This window comes from Diabrotica virgifera, chromosome 8 (assembly GCF_917563875.1).
Source record: "Diabrotica virgifera virgifera chromosome 8, PGI_DIABVI_V3a".
Taxonomy (NCBI): Eukaryota; Metazoa; Arthropoda; class Insecta; order Coleoptera; family Chrysomelidae; genus Diabrotica; species Diabrotica virgifera.
Genome location: NC_065450.1, coordinates 228,117,942 through 228,139,212, shown reverse-complemented (window position 1 = coordinate 228,139,212; position 21,271 = coordinate 228,117,942). Strand labels below are relative to the sequence as shown.

Genomic DNA, 21,271 nt, shown 5'->3' with positions numbered 1-21,271 from the left:
GAAGATAGTTTGAATAAACAATTATAAATTAAATGAATATATAAAATGGGGAAAATTCCCTTTATTGCACTGAAATTGTATTTTTTTATAATTTACTGTTAATGTAAAACTTCACAGGTACCTATTGAATGGAATCATAATTTTTTAATAGTTTTAGATATTATAATCCAGTACCTAACGTAATCAGATGCTCTTATGTTTAACTTAAGGGAAAAACTACTAATTTTGATACATAAATCTTTAGTTAAATCTCTTTTTCACCATGGTTTACATGTTAGGAGGAATTTATAATAATGTACTACATGCATTATCCCCAATTCAAAATTATTATATACCTACTCAAAATCATTTAAAAAAAGTAAATTGTATTCAACCCATTATTAATATACCTAGGATATTTGAATGATTTAGGGCCGGTACTTTATGTCTCCGTTAACAGCCGGTTAGTTAACCGGGGTTTAATCGGGACAGAAATATATGCATAACATAGACATAAACGCAATTATACTTATTATTATATTCATAAATAATTATAATGATAATTATAATTGCTTTTATTACAACGCAAGAGGCTCTATGAAGTACTTTTCTGTCCCGATTAAACCCCGGTTAGCTAACCGAGGTTTAACCGGGACATAAAGTACCGGCCCTTAGTCCCATATATACACAAGAAAGAATCTCCTTCTGCTTTAATTAACTAGTAATGCTATTCTACTGCATATATTTAATTGCAATTATATTCTATGATTTTTGTAACTCTACAGGTATCTACCACATTTTTTAAAGAATATATGAAATAAATAGTCATTAAAAATCCAAACGTATTTTTTTAAATATACACATTTTCAATACATAGGGCTTTTCATTCACAGTCATTTGTTTCGAGCTTCTGTCATGTGTCACATAATTTTAATATATCTACGTCATACGTTATTGCTATATACCAATGATACAAACCAAAGACGTATGGCGTAGATATATTAATATTATGTGACACATGACAGAAGCTCGAAACAAATGACAATCGATGAAAAGCCCTATTCCTACTTTCCGACTTCATTTCAATGAGTGAAGTGAATGAATTTGAATGCAGCATTCTGGGTGACGTCACTCCCGCCATTAGATTCTCGACGCTGATTGGTGGAAAGTTACCATGCAACCTGTCTATTTATGAACCTTGCGTATGTCATAATATTGAAGGTTAAGGGCCGGTTGTTCGAACGCTAATCAACAATGATCACTATCAAATATTTAATTACTGTCACAACTGTCAATGTCAACTTTGGTTGGGTTGCTGAAAGCATAATTGATTATAATTATGAGATCAGTGAATCAATGAACATAACAATTATTAACATAATTGATTAACTAATTTCATAATTCTAATCAATAATTATGTTTTCAGCAACCCAATCAAAGTTGACATTGACAGTTGTGACAGTAATTAAATATTTGATAATGATCATCGTTGATTAGCGTTCGAACAACCGACCCTATATATATTATTTATTTAGTTTATATTTTAACGACAGTTTATTTTTTACCAACTTCACTTTCCCTTACCTTGATTGGTCGATTAGTAGTCTAGTAAAATAAGATTACACTACATGTAAATCAAAATGTAAATTCGTACAGGATGGAACAAATTGTATATCAAAGTTTAGGTGAGTAAAAAAGATATTTTCAAAAAATTATCCAAATCATATGAGGGGATCATTGTTTAAATAATTAAAAAGGGGTAATTTTTGAACAATATTTACTTTTTTAACTGCAGAGGTAATTTACATTTTAATGAAGGTCTTTAGGATTTTTTTCTATAAAGCTGAAGGACAAATCTTTCACCTAAGACTTACTAAATTAAATCTGACCCAATATTTATTTAAATAATTATATATAAAATTTAAAAATCAAATTTTCAAAAAAATATTTTTTGCGTTTTAAATAAGCAATATAAATTATTTTATTTAATAGAAGTTGCACTATGTTGGCAGTATTAAACAAAACAAATTGGTTAAAAAACATTTAATAATTTATGAGATATTTAATTTGTTTATCAAATGTTACTATATTTTCAATTGTAAAAACGCGGTTGTTACCAAAAAAATATAAATATGTGTAAAACCTCATTACTTTTATTTTTATGTATGTTTTCGATAAATGTATTGATAAATTCAAATCTCAATTTAACTCTCCTCTAAAATGGCATTTGAAAATATAATTGTTCAAATTTGTTTATAATTTGTTTTTTAATAACGTCGCGGGGATTAAACATTTTGAAATGCTGTTCCGATGATCAGGTTCCTGGGAATTTTTCACTAATTAACAAATTTTTTTTGTCGTTTTTTTTTCTTCTTTTTTTCCTTATAGTAAAAGATATAGATTTGCTTATAGAGGGGGTTTCATTAAGAATGTCCAATCTCTGAGTTGTAGATTCTAGATTTCAAAATATTAAGATTTAACCAAAATCGCTTAAATAAAGTATGGTTAAGTTATTGAGTTACAAGGTGTTATATTTAACCAATGTTTTTTTGGCTAATACTGGTAACATAGCGCAACTTCTCCTATTAAATAAAATAATTTATAGTGCTTATTAAAAACGCAAATATTTTTTTGCAAATTTGATTTTTAAATTTTATATATAATTATTTAAATAAATAGGGGGTCAAATTTAATTTAGTAAGCCTTAGGTGAAAGATTTATCCTTCAGCTTTATAGAAAAAAAATTCTAAAGACCTTCATTAAGATGTAAATTACCTCTGTAGTTAAAAAAGTAAATATTGTTCAAAAATTACCCCTTTTTAATTATTTAAACAATGATCCTTTCATATGATTTGGATAATTTTTTGAAAATATCTTTTTTATTCACCTATACTTTGATATAAAATTTATTCCAACCTGTACGGAATTACATTTTGATTTTTTTTTTATTTTATTAGGCTATAGGTTCGTAATAGTCTTGTTGTACCGGTAGGTTTTGTTAGGCGTTAATTTTAAGAAATGTTGCTGGCTAAACGGGCACAACTTTTAAGGCCATAAAAAAATACAAAAAATAATAAACAAACAAAATTCTCACATAACCTTCTATAGGGCAACATGATTGACATTTATATTACAGATATTTATCTTTGTTTCACACTCTCCAAGACAAAGAGAAACAGTGTAGCCGGTAGCTGCTGTGGTAAATACATATTAACCAGGTTCCATATTTTGCAAAAAATCAAACAGAAAATAGTAAGACAAAAATCAAATCACCGACTAACAAAAATCGCAACACCCTGTATGTTATACTATTTAAGCAATTAGATGTAGAAAGTGTTTTTCGAAATTAGTGAATCGTATTCAGTTAAAAAACAGTCTTAGAAAATAAGTAGACAATATAGTGGTTTTTTCTACCGTTTATTTAGATAGACATTTGTAAACATGTATTGCGGGAACTTTCTATTGGTTGAAAATTTCTATTGCTGAAAGTTGGTTTTTTTTGAGAAGACGGTAAAATTTGTTTGGATAGAGATAGGTCCTGATTGGTGGAAAGAACGAAGTGGGAGATTTAATGATTTGGATGGAGTTTTGCCATGAGAGGAGAGGGCATTGTGAATTGAAGACCGCTCGAGAACACTACAGTTTCTGCGGAGACGACGTTGCTAATTAGCCAAGTTTAAAAAAAAGTATGTTGTGAAAATTATATTTGTGTTTGGTGGAAAGAGTTCCAACTGTGGTAGCAGACAGAAGAAATAACTGACATGCTGTAAGTAATAAACAGATGTATAGTTTTATACTGGACGACCAAGGAGATTAGTTAAGCACCAAGTGCTTGTGTCTAGAGAGAAGGGGTTTATTCATGTAGTTAAGATTTGGAGCAGAGGAGTTATGAGTATTTGGAGAAACTGAAAAGTACGAGCAAAGTGGGCAAGGCACAATGAAAGGAGAGAGAGGTGAAGTCATCAATTTTGGGGACAAAAGTTTAGTTTCGTCATTTAGTAAACAGAGACTATCAATCACGACCACCTATTTAAATTAGAGTTATTCGTTTTGTTGGTGTTTTGAGAATTAAAATAAATAAAAATTTATCGTCTTCTTCTTCTTAAGGTGCCTATCCGTCCCGGATGTTGGCGATCAGCATGACTATCCTAACTTTGCTTGCTGCTATTCTGAATAGTGATTTAGTAAAATCGTGAATCACTAAAATTAAGAAATCTTTGATTTCGATATAAGTTTAATTAATTTGTATTGATAATTTTGCTTTATTATGCTGATCATTGTATATGGTATATGTTTATTAAATTTTTTTACTTTTGATATTTGATTTTATAATTGTGCGTTAAATTTATTTTCCTATTGTCTATCTCTTGCCTCAAAGGCAACTAGCAAAAAATACTTTGAAGCCACGTTTTGTTTTAATTAGTAAAAGAACCCTGAGATACCATATTAATTTGTTAAAAAAATATATAAATCCAAGTAAAGAGAATTTAAAATAAATATTATAAAAATACATTTGAGCAAACCACAACAATATATACGTTTTTTATGTAGCAACAGTTTTTTTCTGCTAAACTTGATGGTAGTGAAGAAACTAATATATGAGGAAAAATTTGTTGAATTTGTTTGCCGTCAAGTTTGACTTTTAGTTTATACCTGGACCTACCTGCTAAAATCGTAAGCGATATCACGGGACACACAACAACAGCTACAAATAAGGCTAGTAAGGGCTGCAAACAACCTTGAAACGAAATATTCCACAGAACTGCTTCCAATATAACAAAAAATCGGTTCCGTTGTTGTTCCGGACTATCTAAATCGTAAATGAGGAGATTCGTAACTTGAACTGCTAATGTGAGAGCCGGCATCCAAAGGACGCAGGTCAGGGCGACAAAGAGACTGGCGAAAGTCACTATGAAACACGCTATTGGAAAGATGACTACTATGAGAACTGTACCAAATAACCTGTAAAAAAAACACGAAGGATTAGACTAGAAGATCATTGCTGTTTACTATGTGGCAATTTTCTAGTCTTTAAAATATTTCAGTGGATCTGTATCTATAATATTTCGTAGACTGTCATTGCCTAGACTACGTCTCATTTGCATATCTCATATAATTAAAAATGATTGGTTGTAATTATGTTAAAATTGCATGAAATTATTGGCATGAAATAACCGCAGCTCCCATCAAGAAGGTTTATACATGTTGCTCTTCGAATTAGTCTGGCTAAAAGTATAAATAATAACCACGATTTCTTAGTTTGTTGTAATGACCGCTGACGTTAATTTATAAGTTTTTGAGTAGTGAAAAAACCCACAAACTGTGATAAGTTTAATTATTCCTTCTTAATTCATTCAAACATGATATTAGAAGTTTTTTTTATATTATTAGTAGTAATTGCACTAGAGCTCTAAAATTATCGATTTGTTTCCCGAGTGACATTTTGACAGTTTTAATTTCACGACCCGAAGGGGAGTGAAATTATTTCAAAGTGTCACGAGGGCAACAAGTCGATAATAATTTTAGAGATCGAGTGTAATTTGCTGAGATTATTTCATGAATGAAACTGTCTTTTTAAATCATCTTAACTAATATTTTATTGATATCTTCACCTAAATATTAGCTAAACCTGTTTCTTGGTGTTCTCTGTGACAAGTTGTAAAACATTAATTGTCATTAATGTCACTGAATGTTCATTTTTGCGTAGTAACGAATGGCATCTGACGTAATGCTTGACGAAGGGAAATTATCAAAAATTATCGGGTATAATATCACAAGAGAGTGAGAATAAATTGAAAATAATGCGACAGTTTTTCGAAAATTTGTTGTCTGGCAATAGACACGAGAGCCCGCAGGGCTCAAGTGGCTATTGCCCAATGACAACAAATTTGAGTAAAAATGAAGCATTGTTTTCTTATTTATTCTTACTGTCATGTGATATTCGTAAGATTTTTTCTTAAATATTTTCTTAAATGTGACAGTTGTCAAAACTAGGAAACTGGTTGCCATTAAACAGAAACAATCTACTTAAAAAAATTCTATCGGTAATTTTCTACAGTAGATAATTCTCAGTATAATTTTAATCTGATTGGATAGAATTAAACACGTGATCATATATCTTACTATACGATTGGAAGTTAAAATCATCAAAAAAATAATCGCTGTAATTTTTATTTCTGCAGCTTTCTATTGGTCAGAATCGCCTATGAATGAAATAATCAGGGTTATTTTTCAATAAACGGCCAATTACCGAAATAATAAATTATTTCACCAAATTTTACGTTCACGTTTTCCTGCCTACGAGAAAAGGAACCTTTCTGTTCAATACTCTGCGATTCTCTACCTGCTACCAGTTTTTACTTAGCCTTCTCTTGTCTTCCCTTCTGTCATTCCAGCTATGTGTTCTCATCTTCATTTTAGTCCGGTATCCTTTTGATGACGTCAATAACCTTGGTTTTTCTGTTTTCAAAAAACTCTAAAAAAAAGATGTTCCAAAAAACTTACCCCTTGATGAAATAATTCCAAATCCTATTCAGATGTCTAGTAAGCCCTTTCCCTATGAACCCTGTATCAGGCTTGGTTTCAAAATGCGTCCTAGATTTTGAAATATGCCTCCAAAGACTCAGTAACCTAGACATCAGCGTCGGAGTTAAACTGCTCTTTCTAGGAAACAAAGTCCCGTTAACCTGGGACAATTCTAAATCCGCCATGAAAGGTTCAAGGCAGAACAGAGCCCTTAGACCTACTGGGCTACACCAAGGAAGAACTATGCCGAAGAAGAACATGGCGTTCCAAGTCCAGCACCAAGTGCGATGGAAGTAGTTGAAGATCCTCCATATAGGCCAGCGAGTAGTTGTGGTCCTGATGGTTTCTTTTTCGACTAGAAATACCTACAATCGCAAAAAAAAAATAAGTACTGGTACCATTAACAACGCAGGAAATTAATATACGTACTGGTTGACTAGGATCAGACCGAGGAGTGGTAATACTGGTTGCCTGCTTGCTTAAAACAGTCGGTACGACCTCTGACTGGCCTTGGAAGTTTCTTCTAATTATCCAATTTTTCGGTAACCATATCTGCGTTGGCCATAGGAAGCTTCTGGTCGGTATTTTGTCTTTTCTCAGCTCTCTTAGCAAAGCAGGTTCTCTTTCTTTCATAAAAGTTAAATCCCTGGAACGAAAATAATCTTCAATGAATTAATATAACAAAGAGACAAAAATAAATAAATAAAAGAATACAAATTCACTAAAAATACTGTCTATAATGTATCATATATTCTTCTTCTTCAAGTTTCGCTAATATCGGAGATTGAAAATAATTCTGGCAGTTATAATTTTATTGGTTACGCGCCTGAATATTTAAATTAAAATTCTTCCTAAAATTCCATCTCCTATCCGAGGTTGGATATCATAATGGCTATGGCCACTTTGTTGGCTGCTGCTCTGAATAAATGTAATGAACTACAGTTAAACCATTCTCAAAGGTTCCTCAGCCATGAGATGCGTCTTCTTCCTATGCTTCTTCTTCCTTGGATCCTTCCTTGCATAATAATTCTCAGCAACTCATATTTTTCTCCTCTGGTTATGTGACCCAAATATTCCAGTGTTCTTGGTTTTATACTGTTCATGATTTCTCACTCCTTATTTAAGCGTCGTAGCACTTCAACATTGGTAATCCTTTGAACCCACTGAATTTTCAATATTATTCTGTAACACCACATTTCGAATGCTTCTATTTTTCTTATGTGTTGTCTCTTCAATGTCCAAGCTTCCATTCCGTGTAAATTGAACTGTACAACTGAACGTGTCTTTCTGCCTTTGATTTGCCCTGCATGAATAATAGTCCTTAATAGATCGTATTTTTCACACCTTATACTGTGCCCCAAATATTCCAACTTCCTGATTTTTATAGAATTTAAAACTTACACATTGCTTTCCCAGTTGTTCGAGAACTTGTGCGTTTATTTTGCTATCCATCCATGACATTTTCACACCACATTTCGAATTTTTTAATGTTGGATTGTTTCAGTGTCCCCAGGGTTCAACCCCATACAAAAGGGTGGGAAAAATATAACATCGAAGCGTTCTTATCCACAGCGGTATATTGATATTGCGATTACAGAAAAGTTTTCTAATTCTGTTAAAAAGTGAGCGTACAATTTCATGCGCGTCATGCGGCATCTTATTTCTTTGGTCTGATCCATGATACTATAAATAACGAGATAGTATCTTCCCGTAGCTCAAATACGTCCGAGTTCGCGCATGATGACGTAACTGGAGACCGGAAGTTGAATTTGAATTCTTGTTAAAATTAAATGGGATTTGTATGCATTATGTGATGAAATTATTCAATTAGCAACATAACATTAAACTTCAATGTATGTATTCGAAAAAAATTTAGTGTCGAGATTCCTGTCAAAATAACTGACATAAATAAAATATAAAATACACTCAGCTTACAACCGCGAACAATTCAAAGTAATCGGACATTACGAATGATTACGAACCATTACGAACTTGCCGGTCTCCAGTTACGTCACGACTTCAGGATGTGCAATATATTATCTTGTTATTTATAGTATCATGGCCTGATCAGTATTTTCTGTGATCCATGCATACAAAAGAAATTGCAATTTGTAATCGCCAAATAATTTTTATTTTAATTCATTTTAAGTACAACTCGCTCTTAAGCCGGGAAGATGGGGTGGTTTTCTTGCGAAGGGGTTGTAGCTCAATAATCGAAATGAGCGTAATTTAAGAGTTTATTCTTAGAATATATAAGCTATACAAATTATATCAGCAAATTTTTTTCAGCGTGTTTCTCTTGTTATATCAATTAAAGGGTTGTTTGGGGGTGAAGGGGATGACCTCAAAAATCGAAACTGTATCACTTCGAAAGCTCATAAATAGCTCGTAATTCTGCCGCAAAGATAGATTCAATATCCCTATTTTTAAGAAGTGGGGGAGGCCCCTCCACTAAAATATTTAATTCCTGCCCAGTGTAACGAGCTCAAAATTTTTAATTTGCGGAATATGAAAGCTCATAAATAACTCATAAATCAGCGATATTTGTTTTTTAATTCTTTCAGGTGTAATAATATAATAGAGTACTTACCTATTAAGAAAATATACAGTCTGCAACAACCTCTGCGAATTGCACAACATTAGAGCCTCTTCGTGAGCACTCCACTGATTCTCTTGACTAAATTTTTGTTCGGCAGCTCGAAGTTTGGCTCTCAACCAAGGTCCTATTCTAGACAACACTGGATGAGTGCTACACAACCTAATTTTAACCTCTTCTTGTGACTTGTACAACCGATGTTGAACGTTCTCTACGGCTCTGTGCATCAGAACTACGCTTTGTGCTTGCTGGACCAGGAGCTGCCCGAAATCTTCGCCTAGAGCCATGATGTCTGGATGAGCAAGGATGCTGTTGTAGACTCTTTGAAGGTATTCTTTCATTACGGCTTCGTTGACTTCCTAAGACGAAAATAGGGAACTTGACATTTTTTTATTTATTTATTATATTTGTCTACATATACAGGGTGTCCCGGAAAATAGTGCGTTCCTTCAAGGTACGGGCTAAGTGCACCATTTAACAATCAAGTGCACCAAATAATTTATTAATTCTAATGCATTTGATTAATGTCCACAGAAATGCAAATACAGCCGGCAACGCTGCGTTCCTTCTTCTGTGTAAAAATAATTTTACTGGAACTCAACTATCATGAACATCGACCATTAGGCATAATATTATGTATTGATAAAATACTGATAACAGTGATAGAAAAACAGCATAATATTTGTGTTTATTAAATATCTAATAAATAAGGTTTGTATAGTGTTTTAACTTACATGAAAAATTTTTATTACAATCAACTCAATCAAGCTACGTCTTCAAGAAGTATCTATCGGTAGAACATGTTACAAAAAATTTGAGTATTACACTTTCTCCATTCAATCTTCTGGGAAGTTCGAGTGGTTCAATCAGATGATTACTAATAATCCCAGCCCATACATTAATACTTTTGGCATTATTAAAGTAAACACACAAACACCATTTCTCGTAAAACAAGCTTTATCTGCACACCACACTTTACACATTTTGTTTTGAAACCATCTACAAATCCTTAAACTTCGAGGTAAATCGCCTTGGTGTACCTAAATCTTGCACTAATTATACACTAAGGGCCGGTTGTTCGAAAGCTAATCAACAATGATCATTATCAAACATTTAATTACTGTCACCAACTGTCAATGTCAACTTTGTTTGGGTTGCTGAAAACATAATATGAAATTACTTAATCAATTATGTTAATAATTGTTATGTTAATTGATTAACTAATCTCATAATTTTAATCAATTATGTTTTCAGCAACCCAATAAAAGTTGACATTGACAGTTTTGGTGACAGTAATTAAATATTTGATAGTGATCATTGTTGATTAGCGTTCGAACAACCGGCCCTTTTAATTACTGTCAAAACTGTCAATGTCAACTTTGGTTGGGTTGCTAAAAACATAATTGATTACAATTCTGAGACTATAATCAATTAATATAACAATAATTATTAACATAATTGATAATAAATCTCATAATTTTAATTAATTATGTTTTCAACAACCCAAACAAAGTTGACATTGACAGTTTGGTGACAGTAATTAAATATTTGATAATGATAATTGTTGATTAGCGTTCGAACAACCGGCCCTATATGTATTACGTAATTAACATTATACTTGCGATCGAAATCATGCCAATACCACAACAATACGATGTATTCTCGGGTTACAGGTAATTATGATATGACTGTTTGTGTTTACAATTTTAAATATCTTCGCTTTATGCCAAAATAAATAAAACTGCCGGGTTGCCAAATGTAAATTTTAGTAAAAGACATTCTTTTATTTTTTTGAGGCAACACACGACTTTAGAAAAAAAAATGTATAAGAAAGTTTTCTTTTAAATGGTGCATTCTACCCACACCTTTAAGGAACGCACTATTTTCCGGGACACCCTGTAGAAACAAAACATACCAAATATCAACCCTCAAATCGCAATATTTAATTTACAATGAACATTTAAAGTTGTGATCGCCAGCTATCCAACACGAAAAGCGCGGCACGCTATGTGACGTCACGCTGCTCGTTCCAGGAGAAGAGAACAACGAACTGGCAACACTGGAAGATTGTTTGTGAATTAATAATGGTAACAACACAAAAACAATATTACAAACATTGTATCGTTCCCATATGTTCCAATACCACTTATAAAACGCCCTGAATACTATTTATTCTTGTACCTCAAGAACAAAAACGTATAAAATGGTTAAAGGCATGCAAAACCGAAAACTATAGCCCACGTACGTGAGGATCATTTTAATGTGAGTATAAAAATCAGACTCTATTTTCATCTACATATCATTATACGTAATTATTGTATGTTCACTTCTTTGCTACACAATGCAATAATAATATATATACATAATGCAATTATATAATAATATAATATGTTATATTAATGCATTATACAATGTAATAGGTATTTACTATAGTATTACAAAGAACCTTATGGTTTTAATTCTAATTATTTTTAATAATTCTTTACGATTTTACGATTCCTTATGATTGTATCACATATTATTATTCATAATGTACCGTTGCAGCGTTGTAATACTTATCGCTTTCGCCCGTTATTATAGGGACGACCGACAAACTGTCTGAAATCACAACCCATTCCGCCCGTTGAAAGAATAATTTAAATTCTGCAGTTTTTAATTGCTTATATTTATTTCATAATAATAAAATATGAGTTTTTTTGTAAACTGGGGTTCTTTTAACAACATTAAATAAGAAACAAGCAAGATTACCTGGCCAACACCAACATAACAACAATGGACTGACCTTCATTAAGTCCGAATATGAATCCCTTAGAGCACCTATGGAATAAGCTCAAACGCAGAGTCAGTAATCCAACACCAGTGACAACAGCAGAGCTAAAAACTGCATTAGATGAAAAGTGGGAAGCGATTCTTCAGGAATTAGTAAGAAACTTAATAAGGTCGCAAGGAAAGTGTAATACAACGCAGAGGAGGAAATACTCAGTATTAATTTTGATTTACTCAGATTTTTTATGTTAATTTACTTTTATATTCATTACGTAATCACTTTCATTCATAACGGGGGGGGGACTCTTTAAAATATTTCATTCTTACCCTCTCGATATCCTCATCAGGCATCTTCTGAGTCCTCAATTCGGCGATCAGTCTTTCTCTAAAATGCAAGAACCATCCCCTAGTTTCCCGCTCCAATATCGAAACTAGAATGGGCAGTAGCTTCCTCATCAGCGATCTGTCCCATAGCCGAAGATCTAGTTCGGACCCAGAAGGTGTTAGAAATTTGTAGGGGACAGACACTGGCGGTTGTGAACATTCTCTAGTGACCTCGAACTTTTCGGTAGCTGCCCTTCGTAGCTGTTTGCGGATGAAAGAACACAGTACTTCCAAAGAATCTTCATTTTCAGGCTAAAATAATTCGTAATATCGTTATAAAAGAATAAAACATAGTTATAGGGTTGCAAAAAAGTTGGCAACAAAGTTGCTATGTTTGAAATGAATAATATTATAATTAGACATGGGGTGAGGCAGGCATGGGTATTGGCGCTAATTCTTTTTAATGTCCACTGGAAAGAGATCCTAAAGGGATCTCTTGAGGCTGAAACGGCTGGCATAAGGGTAAACTGAGTTCCTATTAACAACATTAGATATGCGGATGATACTGTCATCTTGGTAGAAAATATTGAAGACCTTCTGGGACTGGTGGCCAGAATAGCTGAGTATGGAAAAGGATACGGTCTAACAATGAACGAAAAGAAGACAAAATTTATGAGAATATAAGAAGATGATCAAAAGTAACAGATGTTATCCAGAAGATTGCCGTGTTAAAATGGAACTTGAAAGGACACATAGGAAGAATGGAAGACAATCGCTGGACAAAGCGAATTCTCGAATGGCGACCAAGGGCAAGCAAAAGAAGTAGAGGCAGACCTCAAACAAGATGGACTGATGACATCATGCGAATGGCTGGCTACGAAAGGATGCAAAAAACAGCAAACAGATATCAATCGACACACCTAAGGCAGACTTACATCTTACCATGGATGGAATAGCTGTTGATGGTGAAGTTTACAATTATAGGAGGATAATTCGGTTCACAATATAAATTTACTTACCCTACATACCAATTCCGCTACAAGGTACTTATTCCTCTCTTCTCTCAGCTTGGATTCCAAATTATGAGCTTGAAGACTAGGAATCCCAATCAAAACATCGACTATCCTTAGAAATCCTGTCAACAGACCTCTAGCCGCCTGGGAAAGACTAAAGAAATGGGACACGAGCCGCCCTTTAGCTGTTACCACTATAAACCTCACCGCTAACGCTAAATCATTTAACAGAGAATCGTGGCTGTTCAACAGGCCTTTTTGTAATAGCTGCGATAATTTCCATTTATGTTTTTGTCCAGGAAAGTTAAGAGATTCTACCTCAAACACGCTGAAAACATTTTAAAATAGATTTATGACTTTTTTTGGTTTGTCTTGCTACATGAAATTTACGCCAGTCAATGAGATATAGGCTATTACCTCCGATGTCTATCCTAACGCATGGATTTTGATGAGATTTTGGGAATAGGCTCTACTTACCTCCTAATTCAAAGTCTACCATATGCCGACATACCCTTATTATATTTTAGCTTCTTGTCGAAATTGAAAAAGAGCTTCTAAAGAACACAAGAAAAGTGATATTCGCAATATCAACCTAACTTAATGGACCAAGAGCTAACAACGTCGGAAAAAAAATCATTTTAAGACGGCTGATTCTTTCATGTATTGTTCCTTATGCTTCCTCGAACACCGTACCGGCCATCTGGCTACTGATACAGGTTGCGTTCATTACTGCGCAGCACACCTGTACAGGTAAACACAAAATCAGGGTGATTGATTAGTGTGAAAAAGCTTAGTAGATCCGCTATAGTAATAGATAGCAATAAAAGTTAATAACAAAAATTGTAGCTAACTTTGCACTTCACATTACAAAATTAGTTAGAATGTTATAGGGTGTTCGATAACATAGTGGCAGACCAAACTTTTGTTTTTTTTAAATGGAACACCCCATATTTTATTTTATATTCGAAATCTTCTTAACTTCCCCATCTATTACTATAGCGGATCTACTAAGCTTTTTCACACTAATCAATCACCCTGATTTTGTGTTTACCTGTACAGGTGTGCTGCGCAGTAATGAACGCAACCTGTATCAGCAGCCAGATGGCCGGTACGATGTTCGAGGAAGCATAGGGAACAATATATGAAAGGATCAGCCGTCTTAAAATGATTTCTCGAAAACGTTGCTAGCTCTTAGACCATAACGTAGTGATATCCCCGACAGTTATTATACTACAGTAATGAAATACAAACAAAATGTTTCTTAAAAAACCCTACATTTTGTACTGAATCTTTTTTTCGTATCTCTTATTATTTTCGAGTTACATGAAGACAAAGGCAGATTTGTAAGAAAATTTAAAAATGCGCTCTATAATTGGATCCCGTTTTTTCAAAAACCATGGATTTTAAACCAGTCCAACTTTTTGAACATAGAAACAACACTAGAATAAAAGGTATTGTAGAAGGAAAACGATGTATTTAAATTCTAGTGGATGCTTGGTTAAATATATTTTTCATTTTTTCTTAAAATATGAGTCATCAATATTTTTTGCACCGTATCTCGCTTTGTTCAAATGTAATCGACGTTTACCTGTGCTTATTTTAAAGGTCTTGTCAAGTACTACAAAAAGGATTATCGACCTTATACCCGTAAAATCGACCATTTTTTTTTGTTATTTCAGTTTGAATAGACCGATTTCAGCATGCACAAAAAAAATATTTCGCCTACCATAATATGTCTTTGTACTAGAACTAGAAGATTTATGAAAAACCGAATCTTTTTGATTTTTTATAAGCTACAAAAATGTTTTAGTTTTTTCGTTAGTAAATAGTTTTTAAGTTATAAAATAAGTTTTAGTTAGATGCACCCCAAGATAAAATAGTATTTTGGCATACAGTAGACTTTTTTCTTGAGCTATTCCCTACTTTGAAAATATCAAGTAAATATATGCATTAGGACTGAATTCGGAGCCAATACCCTCATTGACAGCACTAGTTGTCAAACAGTAAAACTTGCACAGAATTTTCACACAGATTGCTAAAGTTACGATTAGAAAGATTGCAAATAAGCTAAAAATAGGAAAAAAACTCAAACTAAAACAACGTAAAATAAAAACGTTAAATGTACAAAGAAACCAACAATAATTTATTGTTTTACAAGTTTTAAAGTTATTTTTACATTGTTTTAAATACTTGGAAAGCTCGATGATGGTTTTTGCCGATGAAATTTACGAAAATATGAATTCTATTGTGAGTTTTTGATTCTATTTTTATCGAATGATTGAAAGAGTATAAGGATATATTTAAAATATATTCAAACAGACTATTTGGAAATAGTCTGTTTCCAAAATGTGAAAAATTAGATGATATTGGTGATATTGAAGAAGAGACAAAAGTCAACATTTCGTCCTTCATTAAAGATCCAAAAAAATGTTAACAAGTACTTCTTCTTCTTTTTGAAGTTCCGTCTCCCAATCAGAGGTTGGCTATCATCATCACTCTCCTTACTCTATCTACCATTATTCTGCATACTACTGCATTTAAACCAGTCCCTTAAATTTTTCAACCATGATACTCTCCTTCTTCCTCTTATCTTTCCCTGTATTATCTGTCTTAGCATTTTATATCGCTGTACCCTCATTACGTGTCCCAGATATTGGAACTTTCTTATTTTTATAGTGTGTATTATTTCGTATTGTTTGTCCATTTATCGCAAGACTTGATCGATTTCTTCTGCATCCGTGATATTCTAAGCATCCTGCTGTAACGCCACATTTCAAATGACTGTATCTTATTTATGTGTTTTTGCTTCAGTGTCTAGTTTTCAACTCCATAGTAATGAAAGCACGTAACATCTCTACAGCTTTCAGTTCCAGTCTAAGGTCTTTGTTGCAAAGAATTGTTTTCATTTTTCTGTTGTTTGATCATTATTTTTTGAAATCCAGGTACCCAGTTATATGTATTTATCAACCCATTATATAGGTACATTTGCCAAATATTTGTTTACTTGTATATTTGTTTTCTTTTTTATTATCAAACCGGACATTATACAGTGAGGACGTTTGATTTGGAATAAATTCATTATCTCGAGAACGGATGAATTTGCGACAAAAATTCTGTGGCAAGTCGATTTTTATTTTGAAATTATGACTTTTAGGCATATATATGTATCATACTAGTGACGTCATCCGTCTGGGCGTGATGACGTAATCGATAATTTTTTTAAATGGGAGTAGGGGTTGTGTGATAGCTCATTTGAGAGGATATTCAATTCTCTATTCAGTAATATAAACAATAATCTCATTATTTATACAGGATGGCCAAAAAAATATTTTTTTTATTAAATTAATTGACACAAAAAGAATGAAAGCAATTTATTTAATTCAAAATACATTTTACTGCTGTCAGAAAACGGGTAAAAATGTTTATTTGACAAATAAACATTGCTTTTCGCTTAAATTCAATGTTCAAACTACTCAGAGACAGGTGGTTGGCAACTTTAATATTGAATTAAGCCGAAAACCATATTTATTTATCAAATAAATATTTCTTTCTGTTTTCTGACAGCACTAAAATGTATTTTGAATTCAATGAATTACATACATTCTTCTTTTTGTCTCAATTAATTTAATTCAAAATTAATTTTTTGGACACCCTGTATAAATAATTATATTAACAAAAAAAAAATGAATAACCATTTTCAATTTCGTTGCAAAACGAAAATACAGCCGAACCATATTCCAGTCCAATCAGAGAGTGCTGCAAGCACCTCTACCGGTTTCGAAACTTATTAGTCTCTCATCAGGAGGCACATATGCTGCTCTCCCTGATCCAACCAAAACAAACCCCAGCGTGCAGTCCCGAATTGCAACGAACGAAATGGCATAGATGCCCTAGCGGCAACTGCTAGCAAAAGACTAAGTTTTCACTCTAATGGTATATAGCATATCCCACCAGAATGAAACCGTATGGCTTGCAAATTGTAGAAGCCTCGGAGGTGTAACCAGAGAAGGTTCCCATTGTTTTCATTCTGGTGGGATATGCTATATACCATTAGAGTGAAAACTTAGTCTTTTAATTATATTAACGTTTATATTACTGAATAGAGAATTAAATGACCTTTCAAATGAGCTATCATACAACCTCTACTCTCATTTAAAAAATCATCGGTTACGTCATCACGTCCGGATGGATGACGTCACTAGTATGATATATATGCCAAAAGTCATAATTTAAAAATAAAATCGACCTGTCTCAGGATTTCTCTACAAATTTTCCCGTTCTCGGGATAATTAATGTATTCCAACTCAAACGTCCTCACTGTATATTATGTTATTATCATATATTTAGTCTTTTTTTATTTTTAGTCCATATTTTTCTTAGGAATTGCTTGTTTTGTTGGATTTGTTCAGCAGAGCTTGCGATAATCATGGTGTCATCTGCATATCTTATGTTGTTAATAGTAATAATTGAAATAATGGGTGAAGAAATTTTTGACTGATATATTGTGGTAATATTGAAACACCAAAAACTTCATAGAAGATAAATTTCCATTTGAATATTGAAAAAATAATTCAAAAACTCAAAATATATACAATTTTTAACAAATTATAAATAACACTTCAGCAAAATATTATGGCTTTTATTACAAATTTGTTTTAAAAAATCGGCTGATAACTAATATCACTACACTTATATTCAATATTTTATACATCCATCTATTATAGTAAAAATCCATGTAAAAAGGCATTGATGACTGTTTTATTAAAATTAACAAGGCAAATTTACCGAAGCGACAGATATGTCAATCCTTTTATTCAGATAAGTTGCTTTGTTTATTTTAATACTTAATAATGTTTGGAAAAAATATTGTTTTACTGGTTAGACCATTTACCGAATTTGTTTCAGAATGTATCCAAAAAATGACAAATATTTTATTTGAATACTAGCAAATACATTAGACTGTAATACATCCAATTCCCACAGAAACCTGGAAGCACGTTGCCACTAGCGCCTCTGTCGGCTTGAGTTGAACTACGTTTTGACAACGTAAAATTTGACGTAAACATTCAAATTTAATTTTATTAATTTTTGGATAACGAGATAATTTTTCTAAATTGTGTTTGTACTTTTACACAAAATGTCTTATAATATAGGTTCTGTAAAATGGATTATCAGCAAATGCCTAGGACGGCAACAAAATTAACTAATAATAAATATATTACTTTGTTCACATTCACCCCGATGACAGGGTGTTTAGCTGCAATTTCTTTTGACAAGAAGGCTAATCCAAGACTGTATAGAAAATTTATTCTCTATTATTAGGGCTAAATAAGCTGATAGTGTGAAATTTAGGTATAACTTATAAAGGGAGCTGCAGATAAAATTAATGATTATATTTAAAAGGTAATTTCAGGTCCGACGCTCTTATAGGGCATAAGGACAACGAGAAGAAGAAGGTAATTTCAAAATTATACACAAGAGAGTGTTGAAAACGTTAAATATAAATTAAAATTAAGATGTTACTTACAAGAAACTCTCCAAAATGTATGTACAAATTGTCACAAAACTTTTATAGATAAATAGTTTAAGTTTTTAATAAAAGCTTATGTAAATAAAATTAACGATAGTAAAAAGCAAACATTATGTAAATTAAAAAGTAACAATATAAAATTAAAGAAAATAGCTCACAACTAAATTTGTATTTTGATTTAATCGTATAAAAATACCTTTCTTTTAAATGCATAGTTTGTGGTTATCAACGCAGACCACTAGATGGCGCTATATTGTTTGCTGCCGTAAAATTAATGGGAAAAGTCAGGAGTTGTATGTATTACAGTCTAATGTATTTGATACTAGCAATATACCTAACTTTTGACGCTCTGTTTATTTATATCAGGTTCTGAATCAGCGCAGAACAGTACAGAGTTGCTTGTTTCCTTTTAGTGCCTCTTTTGTAAGTAAAATGTTTATTACTATATTAACAAAATCATAACAGGCATCATAAAATCAAGCACATAAACGTTTATTCCCGGCGCTTAAATTTTCATGGTTATTCGTTATCTGATAATGATTTTTGCATTTTTTTTCTTCTTTAAATTGCATGTATTTTCACACAAGCACCTTAATCCAAGCATCGTATATTCTTCAGAATATTTTTAAACTTCTTTTTATAGGTTATATTTATATAAATAGGGAACTTGCATAAAATTTTAAATTCGAAAAAAATGTTATAAATCACAACAGAACATAATTTAAAACATGTATCAAAGATAAAAAAGTTTTGTTTGGCTTTCGTTTGGCCCCTAAAGACGGTTAAAAATTCAAATTATACCAGCCAGCTCAAAACGTGTCGTGACGTCATCCGTTTATATGTTTACATTCTTTCAACAAAGTAAACAGAATTATAAATTAGACGTTATAAACGTCAGTAGAAAATACAGTTATGTGACGTTACAAGTGTTTATGATCGTTTGAACTATTCATAGAAAACTTGTACTTTTACAAAATGGTTTTATTTTCCGTAGTAAACCTTCTTTCCATTCCTTCAATAACTATATCAAACTCCAATCTCAACAAACTGGTATATATTATTACAATGACATATACGATAAATGTTAATAGAATATAAATATTTTTCCTTTATTCCGCGACGAGGTATACCCAAGTAGGTGGAGGCCAATAAACTAACGAAGAAGAAGAAGAAGAAGAAGAAGAAGAAGAAAAGAAGAAGAAGAAGAAGAAGAAGAAGAAGAAGAAGAAGAAGAAGAAGAAGAAGAATAAGAAGAAGAATATACCTAATTATAACCAAAAACGGAACCATATAGTTAAACTGTGTGACGTCACGGGTGGTTTGAACTATTTTAAAATACAGAAGACTTTAAATTTGTACTTCTAAGTTATTATGAGGTTTTGAAGCGTAAAATTTTGTAATAGAAATAGATAGAAATAGAAATATGCTTTATTGTCATGAAAAATTTAACAATTTTATAGACAAAGCTTACAAGAATCATAAATAAGAACAATAACAAATAACAAATACAATTTACTAAAATGATATAAATCGTCTATATAAATAAAAATAATGAAGAGAAACAAAAAAAAACAGTAACAATCTATTGCAAAATTTAAAAAAAAATTGCAAATTGCATATTCTACCTTAAGAAATTTAATAAGTTAAGTTAAGCTGCTGCATATGACACTCAAATATAGATTAAGATTATACTTATAAATAAGAATACTGTACTTTCTTAGTTATTGGTTAAGAAACTCTGCTGTTGAATAATATGGTCTTTCAGATAAATAGGCTTTGTCATTTTACGGAACTTGGGGAAAGATGTTGCAGATTTAAGTTGTAGAGGGAGATGGTTGTAAAGTTTTTTTTGCAGAATATAATATAGATTTCTTTACTAACTCACTGGACGGGATCGGTAAATAGATGTCAAAGGTAGAATTTCTGGTGGAATAGTCATGTCTAGGTCTTGCTGGAAAGACATGTAGATGTTTACGAATTAAGCAAACAGTCTCTAAAATATATAAAGAAGGTAGTGTTAGAATCCTGTGATCTTTGAAGTAGTTTCTGCAATGTGTTGTTCTTCTGAGGCCAAACAGATATCTTATTGCTCTTTTTTGTAATTTAAAAACAACATCAGTCTGGGCAGCCGTACCAGAACCTTAAAAAGGGGGACCATATCGAAGATGTGACTCGAACAAAGAAAAATATGTTATTTTGGAAGAGGCTAAATTCATTTCCTTCGAAACAGATCTTATTGCAAAGCAAGCTGAGGATAGTTTCTTGCTTAACACATCAATATGAAGGGACCATTTCAGATTGCTATCTAAAAAAATACCAAGAAACTTTACAGAATCAACGATACTGATCTGGCTGTTATGAAGAGGTAAGGGTTGAAGAGCTCCTTTATAGGACAATGCTACTGTTTTATCTACGTTAAAAGAGAGTAAATTTGAATCGGACCAAAATTTTATTGTAAGTAGATCAGAAGTTATAGTAGCATGAAGAGTTGCGATATTTGAGTTGCTCCAAGTGATACTGGTATCATCAGCAAAAAGA

At 32.2% G+C, this 21,271-nt stretch overlaps 1 protein-coding gene across 3 annotated transcripts in view; it reads right to left on the bottom strand.

Moving 5' to 3' along the window:
* Positions 1 to 21,271, bottom strand: part of LOC126890640 (uncharacterized) — a 98,332-nt gene that overhangs the window by 18,802 nt on the left and 58,259 nt on the right. For all 3 annotated transcript variants that reach the window (XM_050659733.1, XM_050659731.1, XM_050659732.1), the window contains 6 exons: positions 13,210 to 13,531; positions 12,194 to 12,502; positions 9,095 to 9,459; positions 6,934 to 7,150; positions 6,484 to 6,869; positions 4,643 to 4,941 (listed from right to left, as the gene is read on the bottom strand). In XM_050659733.1, the coding sequence (XP_050515690.1) occupies positions 4,643 to 4,941; positions 6,484 to 6,869; positions 6,934 to 7,150; positions 9,095 to 9,459; positions 12,194 to 12,502; positions 13,210 to 13,531 (1,898 nt within the window). The remainder of the gene's footprint in view (positions 1 to 4,642; positions 4,942 to 6,483; positions 6,870 to 6,933; positions 7,151 to 9,094; positions 9,460 to 12,193; positions 12,503 to 13,209; positions 13,532 to 21,271) is intronic.